General features: G+C 41.1%; 1 protein-coding gene across 4 annotated transcripts in view; it reads right to left on the minus strand.

Annotated features, from left to right (window-relative positions):
• The window catches only part of NMNAT2 (nicotinamide nucleotide adenylyltransferase 2), a 190,843-nt gene that overhangs the window by 124,576 nt on the left and 44,682 nt on the right, over positions 1-21,585 (minus strand). For all 4 annotated transcript variants that reach the window (XM_073216883.1, XM_037021089.2, XM_037021091.2 and 1 more), the window contains one exon: positions 16,346-16,491. In XM_073216883.1, coding sequence (XP_073072984.1) covers positions 16,346-16,430 — 85 coding nt within the window. In that variant the 5' untranslated portion in view covers positions 16,431-16,491. The remainder of the gene's footprint in view (positions 1-16,345; positions 16,492-21,585) is intronic.

Below are 21,585 nucleotides of genomic sequence, written 5' to 3' on the forward strand. Positions count from 1 at the left end.
TAACTCTTATATGTATACAGTACTTTCCAATTTACAGAATTCTTTCTGCTGTGTAGCTGTATTTCATTCTCAGGACGATCTTAACTTGAAGAAGGCAGAGAGCGTCAATCCCATCTGACAGATGAGCAAGACAAATTTCAGGGCAGTTAGATACCTAGCTTAAGTGTCACCGAGACAGTGATTACAAAACTGGGATGAATTCAAGTCCTCTGACCCCAGGATTAGGACCATTGCTGCTATACCAGTTGACCTTTAAAAAAGTAATCTGCCCATCTCTGGTGTACTCAGATGAATAATGACAGGATCTGGGACCTCTCTGTCTTAATTTGGCTCTTGATTTATTCAACAAATGTTAATTGAGTACTTCCAGTGTTCTAATATTGTTCTAGACACTGGGCATACAGAAAAGGACAATACAGACCAGGACAAAGTTATGCTCTCATGGAGTCTATATTCTCAGAGAAAAGATGTCAATAAACAAATAAACATCCCCTAGAATACGTCAGGGGTGAGAGTGCTTTGAGGGCGAAAGGATAGAGACTGATGGGGAGAGAGCAGATGAGCTATGTTAGAGATGCCTGGTTACAGCTTATTAACATATTATGCGCAAATTCTTCCTCTGGCAGTGCGAGACACAGTGCTTCCAATTGTTGGGTGAAGGTCTACAAAACGTTATTTATTATACATGTGAATAACAAGATGGTCAAGATTCCCAGTGTAGATGCTAGGGAATGGGGGTGATATTAAAGCTAAATAAAACAAAGCCTAGCTGAGTTTCGGAAGATGGCGCTGGGACAACAAGCCCTACGTTAGAAGAACACAGATTTTGTTCATGACAGAATAGCTTTCTAACAAATGAGGCTGCCCAGCAATGAAACAGACTGGAAATGACCTCCCTGTCATGAAAAGCATCCAATAAGCAACTGAATGACCTCTGAAGTCTCTTCTAACTGCAAATTCAATTATTTTCCATTCTGTGGAGCTTCTCTGTACCCTAAGTCACCATTAGTTCCGGTATGTGATAGGGTGAGGACAGGCCCAAAAATCTGGCCAGAAACCATGTTTCTCTCACCAGCCCTCACAGAGGATGAGCAGTCACCTGACACATGTCCCTGGATCCTTCCAGCAGCAGCAAAGACTGACTCTTCTGCAAGGAGAGTTGGGGGCACAGCTTATTCTAGCCTGACCGTGCAGGACCTATCAGAGGCTCACATCTAAACAAGGTGCTCTGCCCAGGGGCAACAGGCAGGAAGGATGTCTTCACCAGTCATTCTATTCTCACTGACAGTTAGGTCACTAGCAATTATGAGAAGGAGAAGGACAAACTGTCCTGGACAGAAGACTGCCTCTTTGGTGACTTCTGGATTGGCAATGTTCACACTTCTGCAGACCTCCCTGAGACCCCAGCCTGCTCATAACATCCTTCGATGGCAACCACCCCACCTCCTTTGCCTTTCAGCCATTTCCCAAATCCTTCACTTCCATGGGCAAGCAGACCTCAGGGTGACTGTGTGCTGGCCTGGGCAAGACATCGTGGGACAGACACTGGCAACAACTACTATTACCCCCATTTATCTATCACTTACTGTGGGCAAAATAGTTCACTAAAAACTTTAGAAGGCAGGATGGGCTCTACCCTTTATACACATGCTGGGACATGCCTGCACAGTCTGACTAGCAGTGATGGCTTTTGCTTGCTGAGTGGTGTAGGCAGGTCAGCCAAGAGGTTTGAAGAGGTGGGAAAAGTGATGGAAGGGCAGCTGGCCAGGGTGGCTAAGTGCAGGGTGGAGGTGGGGGGTATTTTGTGGGAAGGACATGGAGAGGTGGGGGGCGGTTGATGGAAGAAGAGAGATGAGCCTGCTACCATAAGGGGAGAACCAAATTTCCTCTCCCTAGAGTTGGGTGGGACATTTTGGAAATTTTGGTGATTTATACTGTAGCCCCTGCTCTTTGTAAAATGTTTAGCAAAATCAACACCACTTAATACTTCAGGACTGGATCTGTGATTTTGCAGGGGCTGCAATAATGCACTGAGGCCCACGGTGAGAGCCAGGGAGTCAAAGGAGGTGCATTACAATGTATTCAATTATTTAATCCTCAAAAACCTGATAAGGTAGCTGTTATTATTCTAATTTTACAGTTTTTTGGGAGAGGGAGGTTACTAAAAATTAACTATAGATAGTCTTGCCAACTACAATGTAAAAAGAAGGGAGAGATTTTATACTTGTGAGCTGTCTGCTCTGACCCTGTGCCTTTAAATTAGTGAAAAGATGAATGTGGTTACTTCACTCAGTTCAAGGTCATCACTCAGGACCCTTCTTTGATTTGCTCCCCATCTTCTCCTGTTTCCCCCCAGTATCTCCTGATTCTGGACTTAGTCCTTCTTTTTACTCCTTTCATTGTCCTCTGGACCTGTCCACAGATCTCCTGTGTGGTCTGCAGAGTCCTGGCCTGCCTTGGGCAAGATCCCCAGAGTAATGCCGGCCTCTGCACGCAAACCCTGGCACTGGCCCACTTGGTAGCTGCAAGTGCCAGGTGAAGCCTAGCCCCTGTGTGAGTAAAATTGTAATATTTCCAGAATATCTCGCCTGGCTTTAGTACATATGCATATCAACAGGAGCTCAAGGGTGGAGAGAAGTATGGCTTTAGTGCATTTGCATCATTCCTCAGGGGTGGAGAGAAGTTCATCTCCATATCAGTGGGTAATACCTGGGCAACAGAGGGCTTATCTGTACCTAAGAGGTGAGGGGGAGGGCCAGTTTTGCTTCTGCTGGAGCAGGGGAGAAGGACGGCCCTGGACTGTAGTTTGTAAGCAATAAACGGGTTTTAAACTTTATTTCTCCCTTTGATTGATTTCGGTTTTTAGAGGTATTTTGCCCCGGAATTTCCTGTCCCTGGACTTACACCCTGGTTCTGCTCTGTCACAGCCCCTAACACAGTGCTGAGGGTCCCTTTGTACTCCACAAATTATTCAGTGCTGAGGGTCCCTTTGTACTCCACAAATTATTCGAGGCAGCATTTTGCAGTAGTTAAAACAGTGACCTCTGAAGCCAAAGCATGTGGGTCTGCATTTCTGCCCACCACCCCGTTGCTGTCTGGGTTGACACAAGTCACCCACCCTTTGATCACTAGCTGAGTGGGAATGATTAGAGCATTGCTGTAAGGACTAAATGAGGTAAAGCAAGGAAAGCCTTTAAAACAGCACCTGACACGAAGTAAGTGCTCCATAAGTGCTGGCTCGTGTGTTAGTTTGTAGGGTTTATTGAAGAGGATGAACAGAACCGGTCACAACACAGGCCAGAAAAATGCCCTGGCGTCAGGGACGTCAAGCTACTGCTCCCCCACTGCAGGAAGGGTGTCTATAAATGGTTCCATTTCCCACACAGGCCTTTGGGCAAGTGCCTCTGGAGAGAGTCAAAGCCTGTGGAAGGGAGGCTGAGAGGTCACCTACCTGACAAGTGGGGTTTTCTGTTCTCTTCCACATTCCTTTAATTTCTGAAGTTCAGACTTTACTCCAAAGCGGTTTCATACAATAAAAAAAATCTTCATAAGCAATGTCATTTCTTATTCCATTTTCCCTTTCCAGCTTTATCAAACACAGTGTGTTTCTGCATTTCGTTAAACAAACAAAAAATTGTTTTGAGCACAACAGACTGAACTAAACTAATTTGCATCTGAAAGAACTGTGTATGTGTAAATTACTATGGGTTGTGCTGAGAGGGAGATGGGAGCAAGTGAGGTGTGGTGGGCGGAGGCAAGGCCAGAGAAACAGTATGGAAGCCCCCATGGCAGATTGGCCGTGCTGGGAGGCTCCGCTCTGGAGGCTGTCCTCACCAGCTCCCCATCATCCCTTCTCCATCACTGCTGGAGCTCAATGCAACTACAGATGAAACCCTGAGGAACTAGTCTTAACAAAACAAGTGCAGCCAAGAAGAGCAAATTCTGCATGGAGAAGTCATTCGAGCCTCTTGTATGAATATTCAGAGCCACAGGATTTACAGGGCAAAATGGGACACTGGGCTTAAACATTCCCCAAGGGGTTCAGAGGGGTGTTCTTTATTCACTACATTTAAATGCAAATGACAACAAAACTACATGACAATATACCTTGGAAAGTTGATTTAAAACTGCCCCTAGGGAAGGTAAAGGGACCAAGAAGAGGGATTTTAGTTTAATTTTCTACAGAGGTTAAAGTCAGGCTAAACGGAAACTTAGAACTCAAATGCTACTGCAGGAGCCATCCTTGCCACCAAACAGTGTTTCATTACTTTCCTCCTCCTATGAAGAAATGGACCCAAAAAAATTGCTATTTCTTTTTTCGTTTATCAAAAACATCTATACCCACCAAGCCGGACTCCTGCTGATCATATAAGCTTACCTCACCAAACTGGTAATAATACAAGCATAAGCCCAGAAACTTGAATTTAGCCTATGCTATGTTGAGGGTAAATGAATATGCTTAGAAATACCGGAAATAATTCCCAGATTCTTATGCTGATTTATGAGAAACCCTGGTTGTTCAGAGCCCCCAGGTTGGGAACCACTGATGCGGGAATATCTTCTAACACAGTCAGGGCTTTGAACAACAACGTGGGATAAAGAGCTGAATGTTGCATGCCATAGAAGAATGGCCCATTGTGTCCAGTGGGAGGTCCACACTCAGCCACCAAGGCTCTACATGAAGTGAGAAGGAGGGGCAAGGTCACAATTCCCTTGCTTTAAAGGCCATGATGAGGTTAAAATGTCACCCACTGTTGACCAGGGTAGAGGTATTATTGTATCTGTTCAAAATGGAAATTAGACATTTTCCCCATGCAAGCCCCACCTGCTGCTCAAACTTTCAAGCAAACAAACACGAAATGCGGAGGAGAAAGATCCAGGTCATATAGACAGAGAAGTAATTATGTTCTAGCTGAAAGGATCTCACCTTGAAACAGTAGGATGTCTGGTATTTGCCTCAAAAGGATATAGGGCAGGGGTTGGGGGGTAGGGGGTAGGGGTGACCCTTACCAGCATGACCCCTCCCTTATATCAATCACCCTATTTACAGATGAGAAAAGAAAGGTTAAAGGAGAGTATCAATGAATCAAGATTGGCAATGGACTGATTATTACTGAAGTTGGGTGACAGGGACATGTCTGGGTTCATTATGTCATTCTGCTTGCTTTTGTGTATGTTTGGAAGTTTCCACAAGGAAATGACCTTTTTGTGAATTGTGTTTTTAAAGATTCCACCTGTCCAATTTAAATGTGATACTGTCCACCTTTATTGGGTCAGTCACCATTGCAGGGAACAAGAGCATTTTTGCCACTCTCAGGGGAGCTCTGGTAATAGAGCAATGCCAGTAGCATGACCATGAGGGGAAGAGCCAGACAAGATGGAAAGAAAGTTCAGAGTGCAGTCCCCAAAACAGGACCTTCAGACACGGACAAGAATTAATTTGGAGCACTCAACAGAATCCATTTAACAAACAACAGCCCCTGCAATGAAATATCAAGAAACTTGAAAGTTCAAAGTTCAGAGACTTCTAGTCTCAGCCCTCTCCGGAAACCTGCAAAATTTCTTTCTCATTCTCAGGGCAGCAAGTGAGCTAAACATGTGCATTGGTCTGCAAAGTTCCAGAATTTACCATATCTTGATGAAAAACCAGTCTTTTTTTTTTTTTAACTAGGCAGATTTTTAAATGAATTGGACTACTTTAGCAGCTTAGTCCACCACATTGATTGATTATTCAGAATGTCAGGACATTTTAGCATGCAGGTAGCCTTAGACTGCCTTACCTAATTCAGCGAGGAAGGACCATAATAATGGGAACATCCAATAAGCTAAGCTCATTAATAGATAAGACAGCACACATCAGGCCATATCAGAATGATGCATCATGAGCTGGAAATAATATTAAAAGAGGGATATAGACAATAAAGATATGTTCAAAGAAATTAGCTAGGATATTATGAAGACAAGAAACAGCAATGGATGTCCAGCTGAAGGAACCAGGGCCTGTTAAGCCCAAAGAGAAGACTTGGGTGGAGGACAGAGTTGCTGTCTTTGGCTATTTGAACGTTTTACAAGTAGAAGACAGATTAGACTTGCTCCATGGATCTCAAGGAAAAGAACTAGAGCCAACAAATGAAAGTGTCAGGAAGACCAGTATCAGCTCAGTAGAAGGAACAATCTTGAAAAAAAGTAAAACTGTGCCAACTATTACTTGGCTGCTTTGGAAAACAGTGCATTCCCTGGCCCTGGAAGATCGCAAGCAGAGTTTGGATGAACACTTGTGACGATGCTTTAAGGGGGAATTCAGGACTGTGTGAGCATCTGCATGATTTTTGAAATCTTCAAATGGAGATTCTGTCATTTCTGAAGATGAAACTTAAAACTGACAAACTAAGGTTTTCTGTTCAGTTTGCTTGAAGGCAAGCAAATAACATACAAAGCTTTCCTTTGCCAGGTGCCATGTACATACAACCTTTTTTCAAACTGTGAATACATAAAAATAAAAATAAATTCTGCCACCCTCAAACCTACTTTTGCCCCACTGAGAACCATTCCTAGATGTACCATGCATGTGACTGGAACATCCAGTGGACAGTTCCAGGACTCACCTTCATCCTCCATACATTTCTCATTCCTGCCAACTTAAACATACTCAATAGCTCCCAAACATAACTTGTAGGTTCCCACAGTGCCCACAGCCTCTGAGAAGGCTATCCTCTGGGATAGGCTTCAACTCTAGGATGCAGGAGCCTTCCTATCTGGAGAGAACAATTATCTCAATTTTGAACTCCTTGAGTGTTTGCTATTTGTTCTATACTCTGACTGTCATGAATCTGTTTTCCTGTATTTACTGGTTCCCAAATTCTTCTCTGATTTTTAATCACCTATTTTGCTTAATCTTTGAGATTCTGAATATTCCTAACAGTTCAATCACTCCTTCATTTGCTAAACATTCATGTATCTCATGTGCCTAGAGCACTGTGGTAGGCACCTTAGGAGATATAAAAAGCCATATGACCCTGACAAGGGCCTACATCTGATAGAGAACATAAAACATGGACATAAATAGCTACAACCCACAGCACAATGTGCTAAGTGCTATAAGAGAGGTATAAACCAAGTGTTATTTGAGTTCAGAGGGAGGTGAGATGCTGCAGAAAAATGAGATGTGACTGCAAGAGCAGTGTGCTTTTGCACTGATGCAATTGATGGGCTATTTTTTTTAATCCTTAAATATAAAATATATAAAATATCAGATTTAAAGAAGGAGGTAGCTGTGAATCAGGAAAAGCATGTTCTAGGAAAGCAGATAAACATCCAACATTAGCCAGAGGGGCTAATCAACGTCCAATGTAAACCAAACACTAGAAAATCATCCCCATTGTGAACATGGTCATTTACTCAGTCAGCCAGAAAAATTACAATTATGAAATTGAAACTATATTTGCTACTTAAATGACTCTTTTTAGAGATTCAGTTTGGACTGAAAATTGTTCATTAAAGAGTTCCTCTGGGTAATGAATTTTAACTGCATTTCGTATTTTTAGAACCCTTTAGATTCACTCCCCATTCCAACCCCCAGAAGTAGAGTTGTATCAGTGGGGAAACTTTCTGTAGACACAGACGGTAAATAATTTAGGCTTTGCAGTCCCCACAGTTTCTGTCACAACTGCTCAACTCTGTTGTTGCAGTGTGAAAATAGCCATAGACAATACATACATGAATGTGGTTGTGTGCCAATAAAATTTCAGTTATGAATACTAATTCTGAAATTCATAGATATTCATGAATCATAAAATATTCTTCTTCTTTTACTTTGTTTCAACCATTTAAAAATGTAAAGCCATTCTCAGCTTGCAAGCCATATTCGGCCAGCATGACCCCTCCCTTATATCAATCACCCCATTTACAGATGAGAAAACAAAGGTTAAAGGAGAGTAAGTATATTCCCAAATCAATAGCAATTCAGTTTGTTAATTTCAGTTTACTAATTTTATATAGAGAAATAATGAAACAAAATGAAAAACCAGGACATTTATCCACTCTTTATCAACATTATTTACAGCGTGGGGAAATCATGTATTATCCATAAACTTTGATTTCCTGGGGCATAACAAGTAAATAATTTTCACACTGTGCTTAGCAAGATTGGTTCACGGTAAATGAAGCAATTATGGCTTAAATTTATGTGTACAATATTTTACTGTCTTTCTTAAATGGTTAACAGTTTCTAAGTTTTAAAAAATTGCCTTATTTTAAAGATCCTGTAGTTCATGTGATGAACCACATACTGCTATTTATCAGCATATAAATATTTCAAAAGAAATATCAACAGTTATTGATGTAGTTTAGTCTCTGTGCTCCACAGAATGAGTGTTCCTCCTCTCTGTGGGTACCAAGATGAAGGGTTAGAAAAATGTTGAAGAGTAAAAAATTGGGAAACCAACTCCCCAATGGAATGTCACTTATGTGTGGATATAAAATGATCTAATAGTAGATTTCAACATCATGGAAACCCATAGTTTTACAGGAAGAGCAGAAATATACCGTTTAAGACTTCCAAAGAGGATTAGAGCTTAAAACAAGTGTGGAGGAAAAAGTTATCCATGGTCTTTATTCTTCAGACAATTAAGCCCATGGGAAAAGAGGCAGGCACTTGATCCAAATTCTACAAAATCATGGAAGATCAACTTAGGGTGAAATGAATTCACCAAATCAGAGAATACTTGAGCTACAAGGGGCCATCCCGCTGAGGTACAAAAGGACGTTTAGAACCTAGTGAGAACAACTTGCCATCAGGGAAGTGGTTGGTTGTTCAATTGCTTGCTTGTCTGGGTGTGTTGTACAGCAGTATGAATTTTCACTTATATATTCCTTCAGCAGATATGGCTTGTACAAAGTGCAATGGTTTCCTTTCAGAAAACAAAAATAAATGAACAAATAATATCATGAAAAACAAAAAAAAGAAAGGAAAAGTCCTCCTTATTCCAAAGAATGATGCAGACATAATAGCTTTAAAATAGATAAAATCACCATGGCAGATCCCTCTTAAAGGAAACATTGACATTAGGGTTGCAAGCCAATCTGAAACATACTCCTTTGCCCATCATCCTTCAAGGGCTCTAAAGATCCTGGGGAAAGTCTGAACCTTTGGGCACTGCACTTCCCCCAGGTCCCTGCTGTTTTCTGGCTCCCTCATTTCCCGTCCTTCCCTGTCCCCACCCGCATTCTAGTCATCTAGCAAGCTCCTTGGAGATTCTGTAATGTGCCATGCCATTTGGGGCCTTTATACATACCCTGCTCTTGTCCAGAATGCCATTCTCCATCCTATCCACTGGGCAGCTCCAATTTTCAAGCTCACACTCACTAATAATACCTTCGTTGATGGCCCTCCCACCATATCTAGAGTGATAACTTCTCCCTCCAGAATCCCACTTTACCTCATTCTCGCCTCTTTTATAGCACTTAGGACTTGAACTGCTATGTTTAGTTTGTTTATCCCTTCTACAGATGATGATCAACCTGAGGCTTGGGAAGGAGTGCCTTTAATTTTCATACCCCTGAGGCCTAGCATGGTGCCTGAGCACATTCACAGTTTAATAAACATTTGTTAAGGGAATCCATGGTCACTGAGTCCTTTCATGACTCTACCCTTCCTGACACAGAGAGAATATAGACTCCAGGTAAGGATGGTAGGTAATTCTAATATTTCATTCATTTACTCATTCAACAGACATTTAATGAGCACCTACTATATGACAAGCACTCTTTTAGGAGCCTGAGAAACATTTGTGAGCAGTGTAGGTAAAGGCCCCTGCCCTTGAAGTGCTCACTCTAGCTAGGGAGACAGACATTAAACAATAAACATGACATATAAGGAAATGACCTGCTTTGTTAAATGGTGATGAGAGGTAAGGGGAAAAGATATACAGAGAGGGATAAGGAGGACTGGGGGTATGTGAGCTGTGATTTTAAATTATGTGATCAGGGGAGCAGGACCTGCAAAATGAACAATGAGAAGATTACATTGGAGCAAAGACTCTGGGGAGGATGAGTTAGACATGGGGATGTGTGGGAGAAGGGCATTCCAGGCAGAGGGAACATTCAGTACAAAGACTATAAGGCCCAAGCAGGGAGGTCAGTGGCACTGGCTAAGAATGAGATGAAAGAGGTGTGTTGGGACAAGAGGGTGACAGGGACAGGTGGCAGATCATGGAGGCATTGTAGGTCATTTAATAACTTTAACCCCGAATAAGATAGGGAGCCACTGGAAGATTTTGAGCAAAGGAGCAACATGATCTGACATAGATCTGGTTTACATTTTTAAAAAAGATTGCTTTGGCAATTCTTGAGGCCAAGGGTAGAAGCAGGGACATCATATAAGCAGCCACTGCAATAATTTGGATGAAAGATACCAGCGGCTAGTACCAGGGCTGTAGTTGGGGAAAAAACGGTTGGTCGTAGTCGTATTTCCTAGATCCAAAAACATTTGCTGACACAGATGGGATGTGCAAAGAGCAGGATCAAGCACTAGTGCAAGGTTTTTGACTCAAACAACTGGAGCAAGAGAAGAACTATAAGCATTTAGTCTCACCTAAGGGCTATACTTTACTCATGTTCCTATTGTCCAGTAGATTAAATGAGGTTAATATGTAGCAGCATGGCTACCCATGTGGAGGCAATATAATGCAGGAGAAAAAGAAAAAGAGTGCGATTTAGCTGCCACCACTTCCAGCCCCTGAGTCTTGCTCCTTTTCTACCTCCTCTTCGTATCCCCTTATCCCAACATTACAAGAATGTTCCTGGCTGGCTCACTTGTCCGGAACTAAAGAGAACCATGCAATAGATTTAATGGAAAACAGTGTAATAGTTAAAGAAGCTCAAATAAGGTAGCTCCATTATTAAAATGATAATGGGAAAGGTGATGATGCTGGTAGTGGTTATAACATTCACCTTTGCTGCAGAGTTCATAGATCATGGAGATATTGTGAGATACAAAAGGAGGAGAGAGGTAATGTCAGGAGGATGGCCTTGGTCACACCATGTAAGCCACAGAACACATCTTTTTGGGCTAAAATACTTCTGAGGCTATCTGCCAAACTATACCCAAAAAATGAAAATGTTCCGTGTAATTGAATCCTTAATATTGGAAAACCTCTGGCAATGGAAATCTTGCTTCCTGATAAACTAAAGCTGCATTTACATATATTGAGATATGGAACATATCCATAAGTAAAGTTATGTAATTCTCTACAAAATAAATTCCTATATCCCTGTTCTCGGTCTGTTATATCAATCCTTGAGAATTATTTTAACTGCTTTTGTTTAACCAAAATTTGCATGCTAAATATTGTTTTCAAAAATCTAGTGTTGAAAAAATATTTAATGCATTCCTTTGTGTCCTTAGGATCTTTTTGAGACATTCAGGATGATTTGAAAACTTTTTGAAAATGAATGAGACCTCCATGGGGATGGTAGTATAGCACAGAGAATACAGTTAATGATCCTGTAATATCTTACTATGTTGAGTGATAGTGACTGCACTAGAAGGGGTGAGGATTTAATAATATGGGTAACTGTTGAAACACTGTGTTGTATAATTGAAACCAACATAAGATTGTATATCAATGATACTTCAATTAAAAAAATGAATGGGACCACTATTAGAAACTGTGTATTTTATGGTATCATTAAGCATTGATTAAGCAAGTACTGCATACAGAACACTGTATTGATGGCTGAGAGGACAATGACTTTATAAATTTAGACTTGAATCTTTCTAAAGAAGCATTTTCAAAACTGAGTTTTCATTCTCTTTCCCAGTCACGCATAGACTACTTTCAAAGTTATCACCTATAAATAGATAAATAATGGGAAATATAGATTATCCATCTAGTTTTGCATTTTCTTGTCATGTTGAGGCAATTTCTAACAGAGTTCCAAACTTGAGAGTTGGCAGGTTATGTTTTTTAGTTTGCCTTCAAACTTTAGGCTGGTCACTTGACTTGGTCTAACATTGGAAAACTGTAGAAATGTTACTCTTGAGATTCATAACATTTTTTAAAGGATGTTCCTACTAAGCAATAGCTCAATTATTTCCTAAGAGGCATATGAACTTCCTAATGCTGACAGTTCTAAGCATAAAGACTTAGAAACATAAAGTAAAATCAAATAAAACAAAAAAAAAGAAGAAAACCTGAAATGAACCCTTATTTCAACATTCTTAGAACATCAACCTTCTTGGTTATATCCTGTTGTTTGGTTTGGGATGAATACTAGATGGCAGATCTACCCCTCATAGCTGTGTCCACCTGAGGCTTGATTGATTGTGTCAATCAATTCAGCAGGAGAAAGTAAACCAAGCCACCTGTTCGTGTGAGCAAAAATGTCTAAATTTTCTTTTTCAGTCATTATTCATGTGTTATGAGCAAACACAGCTCCTGCCAATGAAACTGCCATAATTGATACATGAGTTTCCATTAGTGGACCTTTAAATTACCAGTGAGTTAGAATTCCCAAGCAGTCATATTATATAATAATATATAGCCATCCTCATTGTGACAGGCAAATTCTGGAATGGTCTTTTGAACTATATTAACTATTACCAAATTCACAGCCTCAACATTAAAAAAGAGTCTACTTTTGGGCCTTGTTTTTTTTTTCTCCCCATTTTGTACTTCTAAAAAATCCAGCAAACCCTTTTAGATCTTATTTTCATAATGTTAATGAATTTCAATATCTTTCTTGCAGAAAGGATATACTTCATTGTGATCGATTCCCTCAATTCCTTCATGTTTTATGGAGAAACTAATTTGATCAGTTCTTTCTTACTTTTCTATTTAAATTTGTTCTGTGATTTTCCCAGTGGTGGATTTACTGACAGACATAGCAATATAAGTGCAAAGAAAGTTATACTGAAATATAATCTTTACAAATCTAATAACTAAGAAACAAAAAGCTTCTAGCAGACAAGTAATGACTCTATAGTATCTTACTACACGAATAGACAGTGACCTCAGTGGAGGGGCTGAGGACTCGACAATATGCGTGAATGTTGAAAACACTGCGTTGTTTATGTGAAACCATCATAAGATTGTATATTAATGATATTTTAAAAAAATTCTAGCATCACGTGATCTTTTGTAATAAGGAAAACCCAGGAAATAGAACATCATTAGTTCATGTATTCATCCCTGAAAACACTTTAGTTACAGTTAAGTATATAGTTGTCAAATATCTCTATCACAAATATCAATTTTTGATGTTTCTACAGCCACAAATAGGAATAATATTAACTCCCTTTGAAAAGGGAAAAGCTAATTATAAACATTTTACAAATATTGAGAACTCTACAAGTACTACATTACAGAGATGAAGAATTTTTAGTTCAGAAGGCCATTTCTCTTTTTTTTTTATAGTCTTCTCTTTTTTCTTTGGCAAGCAATTGGATTTCAAAATACAAGAGCTTTATTAAAGGTGCCTGATTTGAAAGTTCTGCTTGGGTCTTAAAAAAAAATTTCTATTACAAATTTCAGGGACCTCAAAGAAAGTGCAATATTTTATTGCATTAATCATTTCTGTATTGTTAGGGAGAAAACCTTTAAAGCCATTTAAAAGGAGAAAATAGTTCATGGATAGCCAGTTCCTATAGGGATGGAAGAAAAGCTCTTACGGAAATATTTAGGAGTCTCATTTAGCTGATGGCCATTTTAATTTCAATCTGCTGGTCTATGTCTGAAGGAAATAAGAGTTCATAGAATTATGCAGTCAGAAGATTAGTGAGCACTTCTTCCTGCCTTTGGTATAGTTCAAAGAGCTTTACAGGAGGATTCAGGAATGTGGGGTTCAAGTCTCAGCTCTGCCACCCACTCTCCATTTCACTTAACCCATGTAGGAAAGTTGCTTAGCCTCTGAACATGGGTTTCTCATGTGTAAAATGAAGATAAGGATGCCTTTCATGTAAACTCATAATTAGGAACCAGTGATATAATATATATGACAAGGATTGGTAAACCAGAAACTATTCTACAAAAATAAATTACAAAATTTATCATGAGTTAAGACATTCCCACAAAAGATTCTACAAAAAAATAGTTTAATATGTATTTTGTGTTCTTGTTCTTGTTTCCTTTTCATATGTACATGTGCTAAATTCATCATTAAGTTATAAGCTCCTTAAAGCCACAGGGAGCACACAGGATCCTCTTTCCATACTGCTTTCTGGATTACATGTAACTAATGGACTCAAAAGGCTTTGTTGAAAGATAGTCTTTTTCTTCAGCTCCAATATCAAGCAAGTAGGCCTATTGTCAAACAGTTTCCTTGCACCTATTTCATGTCTAAACCTCCCTGCTATAATCCATGCCTATTTCCATATATGCTATCTCTAAGCTCAGGGAGAACTGGCAGGTCAGCATCAACTTAACAAAAGCCTTTTTTACTGTTACCAAACTTTCTGCAGCTGCAAAATAGACTCCTTGGTTCTCAATCTAAATCTATCCCTCTTTCAATCCAAAACAAGTGGAATTAACTACACCCTTAGTCCCAGAAAGAAAGGAGCAGTACCTGCTGGCTCACTAAAGATTCCCAGAGCCAAGGATTTCCAGAGGAGAGTCCATCCCTGCCTGAGGGGAATAACGTACATCAACATAAAATGGCTAGAGGAAATAAGGGCAGAGAAAAAGGACAGGGATGAAGACAGCAGAATCCAAAGAAAGATGAAAGTAGTGTTCCCAGGGCACAGATACTCCTTTAGAAGACTGATGAGATGCTCTTGTCTGCTTAATGCTTGGACAAAAGTTCTTATTTAATAGGTAAGTTCGCATTAGCTCCTAATAAAATATTTTTAAAAGCTGAACGGAGGGTGAGAAAGGGAAGCATTACCTCTCAGTCTCCCTCTTGTATCCTATAAATGTGTCCTGATGCACCGTCTACTCAAAGTAGTCTATATTCTTTTCGTGAGGTTTTTAATAAGCAGGCCCAGTTTAATGCACCTTTTAGGTTAGGAGGATTATTTTTAGTCTAAGCCATCTCGCGCAGTCGTTACCGATGTGATGTGGCTTTCACCGAACAGCCCTAGTAAGGCTCACGCAATCCTCAGGCTCGGAGTAAACACGTGTGCCCAGAGCGAGTGCCTGTGCGCCCTGCGTTTCAGCACCGCCGCCTCTGGACAGCGCTTGGCTGGCCTGCCGGGTCAAGGCCTCCTACCGGTGTCATCCATCGCCAGCCTACGAGCTCTCCTCCTTGTTTCCCTCAATGCCAGAAAAATACACCCCCAACTTCCAGTCTCTCCTCAATCCTGCTTCTCGAGTGACCTCCGTGTCCCTCCCTCAGTCTAAACGCGCACGCCCCCGCGCCTTTGGGTCCTACAAGAGCGTGAGCGAAGCCGCTTCGCTCACCCACCGGCGGCCCGAGATCTCCGACAGGCATCGATCACCTTTCCCTTTCCCCTGCGGAATCCCAAACCAGCAGCCAGAAGCCCCCACGTTCTCCCTCTCTCTCTCCATGCCCAAACGCCTCCAAGAAACAAACGCGTTGATGTACCTCCGCCGCTCCAACTCACACACACTCACACACACATACTCGCACACCGCAAGCCTTCCGAATGTCATCGCCGCCCTGGGCAGAGAGAGCCTCAGCCAACTTGGGCCGCGATCCATCAACACCAGCTAGCGAAGAGCCTGCAGCGGCCTCCCCGCCCCTCCCCCTCCTGGGCAGCGGGTCCCGGCAGCCAAGCCCAGGCCGGCCAGCGCCCCCCACCCCATTCACTCAGTCGTGCACCTCGAACGTTCGCCCTGAGCCGCCAGGAACCATCAGCCAAACCCTAAATCAATCTCACTGACGCCCCAACCCCTTCACCGGTGTGCATGCAGTGTGTGAATGTGTTTTGTGTCTCCGAGACATGTACACCATTTAACTCCTTTGAGCTTCCAGCCCATCCTAAACAAACAGCACGTTATCTCCACGCCTCGTCTAATCCGCTCCCCAGCCTCTGCCCCCATTGCGATTCTCATCAGCCAAGTAGCCAAACTACCGCACACCTCACCCCAGTTCCAGAACCTCGACCGTCCACCCAGCCCAAACCAGCGCTCACCTCGGACCCCTCCCCTCCCCCACCTCCTGGCCCCTTGCGATCATGGTCTGGCCGGAGCAAGTGACGCCTCTGAAGCGCAGTCTGCGTCCCTTCCCGGGACCCGGGAAGAGAGGGGCTGACCTCCCATCAGCGGGATCAGCTGGCGTACCCTTCCGCAGGGCCACACGCCTCACCGTTGAGTCGCCCTGGTAAACACAGGTGCCAGGGAAAGGAGAAAGGAGGAAGCAGCCACCGGGGGTGGGCGGGAGGACTCACCGAACATCTGAATGTGCCCTTTGGTGATGGGATTAAAGCTGCCGCAGGCAAGCAAAATAACGTGGGTTTTGGTGGTCTCAGTCATGGTGTGGGTGGGTCTCCCGCTCTGGTCCAGGAGTCGCCTCTCTTTTTGTGTCTCGATATGTCTGCAGAGGGAGAAAAGAAGGCGAGGCTCCGGCGGTGGATGCTGTGGACTCCAAGGAGCCGCTCCAGACGCAAACCGCGTCACTCCCCGCCTCTCTTTAACGCTTGCAGCTCCGGCAATATCTGGGGCTGCCTTTGTATGGCTCTGCTCTGCCCTTCTCGTCTCTTTTTAGTTTCTTTCGCGACTCTCGATCTGGTTCCCCACCCTTCCCTTTCTCTCGCCCCCACTCCACCTCACTCCATCACACTCCCTTTCTTAGTGTTGATCTACAAGGCAGAGACATGGTACCCAAGCCCAGAACTATGAATACTTATAAAGCCTGGTGTGAGCGCTCTCTCTTACCTCCTGATTTAGTTTTCCTCCCTCACTCTAACATTTTTCCGTCCACCGCTACTTTATCTAACATTTCCAACAAAAATGTGTGATCTTAAGATTTACTTTCTTTCTCCCTTCCTTAAAATTTTTCTCTTTATGTGATGATTTTGAACAACTGAACTCGGTCCAGATCTTGACCTAGTGTTGCCAAAAAATCTGGAGAACCTGAATCTTTCCCTAGTATACTGGTCCTTTGACCAGCATTGAACGTTGAAGCAATGCTATCAGACTGGGAGAACACGGATGGGGCAGAGTTACTGAAACTGTGTTAGAAAACTATTGTGATTTTACATAAGCTATCAAAGGTGAGACAAAGATTTACCCATTCAATGTGTTTCTTGAGTGCTCACTATGTGTTAGGCTCTGTTATAAATCCTACTGAGAAAGCAAATTCCCTGTCTTCATCAAGTTTTACATTGTGCTGCAGGAAAATAGATTATAAACAGAGAAGGAAAATATTAGATGGCACTTGTGCAGTCCACAAAGATTGAATGCAAATTCACCCTATGTCTGAACAAAGGGTGAGTGAAAGAGAGGGGACTACTATAAATGGGAAAGTTAGGGAGAGCCTTTCTGGGGAGGTGAAATTTAAACTGAGACCTAAATGACAAGGAGTTGCTAGTACAACTATTTTGGGACAGGGAAGGGTTTATTTTCATTGTTTCATAATAATTATTACTATGATTCTTTCACTTTATAAAAGTGAAAGGTGGCCAGTGTAGTGTATAAGTGGGGAAATGCTAGGTGAGAAGAACGGACTAGTCATCAGGACCAAATCAAGTAGGTTTGGAGTCGAGGGTAGGTTTGGATATTTTTCTGATTGGGATAACTTAGAGAAGAATAACAAAAGGAAACCACTGATGCTTTTACAAAGGGGAGTGATAAGTAATTCACATTTTTATAAGCTCACTCTGGCTGCTAGGTGGAAAATGGGAGGGCAAGGAAAACATTTAGGAGATTCTGCTGGTTGCATACTTAGGCAAGTGGAGTTGTCCCAGACTAGGATTTGTGGAAGTGAAGCTGGTGAGCAGCAGATGAGCTCAGGCTACGTTTTGCCGATAGAGATTATGGGCTTTGCAGAAGAGCTGAATGTGGATGAGGGAAAGAGAAATCTAGGAAATTGGCTAGAAATGTGGCTTAAGCAAATGAGGGGACTGACTGAGACTGAGGAAGGTGGGGAGAGGAAGTTGGAGGGATGGCCAAGTGTTCTTTTGTGATGTAGCAGATAAACCTAATAATTCTTTTTTTAAAGACTTTTTAAAAAATTGAGATACAATTGACATATAACATTGTATTAGTTTTAGGTGTACATAATAATTCTGAACTTAGAGATCCACAAGTACAAATATTTACCTTTCTTGCTTCAAGATTCTTGGATAAACCGCTACCCTACATTAGCAGGCTGGTCATTGTTTCTTATTGAAGAGCATGTAGTAGGTATACAGTAAATGTTTGTTAAATTACACTGAATAGCAAATCAACCCTAATGTGCATAAAATTTCTACTTTAATTACACCTAAGAATTGATGTATATTTATAAATGAGGTTTGCATCTACCTTGACATGGGATGCAGATTAGGGGGGTAGAAAGAGCAAGAGATGTTAAAGGGAGGCTGACATGTGTATGAAACTCTGACTCTAACTGGGCAATTAACATAATTACAGTTAAGCAATAAATATTTATTGAGTGTCTGCCATGTTCCAGGTACTTGACTTGGGGGCTATGAACAAAACAACGTCCCTGCTTTAATACAGCTCACATTCAGAGGGGAAAAGAGGCCATAAAAAATGAATAAACATAATGGTAATAGATACCATAATGAAAAATAAAGCAGGATAAGAAGAAAAGGAAGGGGAAATCCTCCCTTATTTTAGGTGGTCAGGGATGGCCTCTCTAATGGTATTTGAGCAGGGACCTGAAGGAAGTGAAAGAATGTATCATTTGAATATCAGGGGAAGAGCACACCTGGCAGAAGAGCAAATGTAAGGTCTTAGGAGCACAAATGCTTGGGAGTGTTCAGCAGAAAAGAAAGGAAGTGGAAAGTGGTGGGGGGCAGATCAGAAAAGTAGGACAAATTTATGGGGCCACAGAGGCCCTGGCTGGGGCTTTGTTTTTTTCACTGAGAGAGACAGGAAGTCACTGGAGGGTTTTGATGGAGAGAAGTGACATGAGTTGCCTGACAATTGAAAAGTACCAGTTTGGCAGGAGAAACAAGTTTTGGAATCATGGGTATAATTTTATATTTAAGACCAGAGGATTAAGTAAGGCCACCTAGGGAGTAGCAGAGATATAAAGAAGAAAAAAGGCGGTGAGATTCAGACCTGGGGTACACAATTAATAATATAGGTAGCATTCATTGGGTAGCACTAGAAGCCCAGGCACTGTAAGCGAGTTACAGGTGCTAATTCATTTAACACTCACAATAACTCTATGACTTCATGTAATTTCATGTAATTTTATTCCATTTTAGAAATGAGCGAAGAACAGAGAAATAAAGTAACCAGTCCAAATTCAGACAGCTGGTATGTATGAAGCCTGATTTTAATCCTAGTAGTTTTGATTGAAGGTCCTGCTCTTGATCCAAGGCTACTATCTCATCTTGTTTCACTGCTATGCTACGCTAACTGCACGTAAAATGAAGACAGCTATACCCACCAGGAGATGTGAAGGTTACCGGTGATTTATGTGAATACCTAACTTATTGTAGATGGCTAATAAGTGATAACTATTTTGTAAATGAGAGAATATGACTTCTTAACAGAGGTTTGAAAAGCAGAGAGAAATGTCTTACCAAGCCTTCAGGTTTTCCCTTCTTTACCCAGGAAAAATGGAAAAGTAGGCAACAAAATTCAGTATAACTTGCTATGGAATGCTGGATACTCACTCAACTCTACAAGTCAATTTTAATAAAAAATACCCAACTCAAAATTCCTACACAGAATAGTGGTCAGTAAATATTTATGGACAGACTAAGTATAAAAATCTGTCACCAGTCCAGTACCCTGAGAGTAGCAATGAAAGATGAATTTGTAATACAATGCAATAAATATGTGTTCAGTCATACGTTTTCAGTCTTCTAGGTTTATATCTTAAATAATGGCTTAAATTTTACAGATTAGATTAATTGGGTATGATTCTAATTATCTATTGTAATTTCTTTATGTTTATATCTAATTTGTGTATCAACAAAGAGCGCTCTGGAATTGGAATACAAAGCATGGAGAGCAAGTCTCTGTTCTGCCACTTGCTAATTGTATGGTTTTGGGCAAGTCATTTATTGCTAAGGCTTTATTTTTCAACTGGAGATACTAAAATATATGTGCCCTGTGTACTTTACAGGGATGTTATATGGATCAAATAAGACCATGTGTGAATAAGTGGCTTTTTCAAAAAAGCACATTGCGGCTTTAGGTCAAACTCCACAGTTGTTACAAAGAAAATACCTCTTGTTTTTAAGTGCTTTGCTGTTTCTATTAATGGATTTGTCAAGGATGTTTCTGGAAGTTCCAGTCTTTGAAGGTAATAGCTCTACGAATGTGCCAATAGTGTATAAATCAACCAATGAGAACAAATAGCCAAAAACATGCTAACAACAAATTTATTTTCAATGAAGATTCCAAGGTTAGCTCATAAGATACAGAAATAGAAATGTCAGCTCTTGCAAAATACATGCACCTTAATATATATAGTGATCTATTGTCAGTGGTGCTTATTTTAACTCAGGTAATATAATTTGGTCTAATATTTCAACTTTCCAACAGCTGGATAATTGGTTTAGGCTGAAAACGAACCAGAGTCATTCTCCCAGAGCCTAAACCTTGCAATCTGCTCCAGCCAGTTCAGTTTCCAAATGGTTTAAGGCAGACAGTCCAGCCCAGAACTTTCCTTGTTTTAAACACCTGTTCTGATAGGCAGGCTTAAATGTCTATTGGGTCCGATTTGAAATGTTCATATGTAAAGTTTAGCAGAGTGGGTCTGTATGCTCACTTACCTCCCTGTGTACTTAGGCCAGACTGATCTTCCATTTGCATCACAAATCAAGGTGAATCCATTGCATGTTTATGAAACTAGGTTGCAAAGTAAATCAGGGATCATCATTTATAGGAAGAGTAAAATGACACATACAAAGATATGGCTCCCTTAGTTCCTGGGATCAAGCCAAATGTTGAATATTTATTTTATGTTTCCTTAGCAAACATTTTATTCTGAGAAAACCATAACTCTTTGGGATTCTCTGTAGTTCTCTACATTTGTGTAGTTCTCTCTCCTTTGCATTCTCCATTTCTCTTCAAGATCAGCATCTTCAGAGACATAGCTAAAATGATTGGCGTCACTCTCCCCAACTTGCCCACCAGTAAGTACTTTTACATCCGTGGAGTGAAAAATGTCCCTAGGTCAAGATTCTCCTTCCTAAATCCCACACATCTCACTCAGACTTATTATTTCTCTAGTTATTCAAATCATATTTCACAAATGAAGGAAGTTTACAAAATTTAAAACCTGATTATCAGTTATAAACTTAGTAATACTGCTGGCACTACAGTGAAAGGAAAAAAGTACAGACATCTTTAAACCAGTAAGTGTCATATACCATTAAAAATAACAAATTTCTTCAGTTAATGCAGATATTTGCTGATTTAATCATCATGGCCTCTAACAGATATTAGGGGGCAGGGGTGTGTACAAATCATTATTTTCATCATGAGACTGAAGATCTCA

This window comes from Manis javanica, chromosome 11 (assembly GCF_040802235.1).
Source record: "Manis javanica isolate MJ-LG chromosome 11, MJ_LKY, whole genome shotgun sequence".
Taxonomy (NCBI): domain Eukaryota; kingdom Metazoa; phylum Chordata; class Mammalia; order Pholidota; family Manidae; genus Manis; species Manis javanica.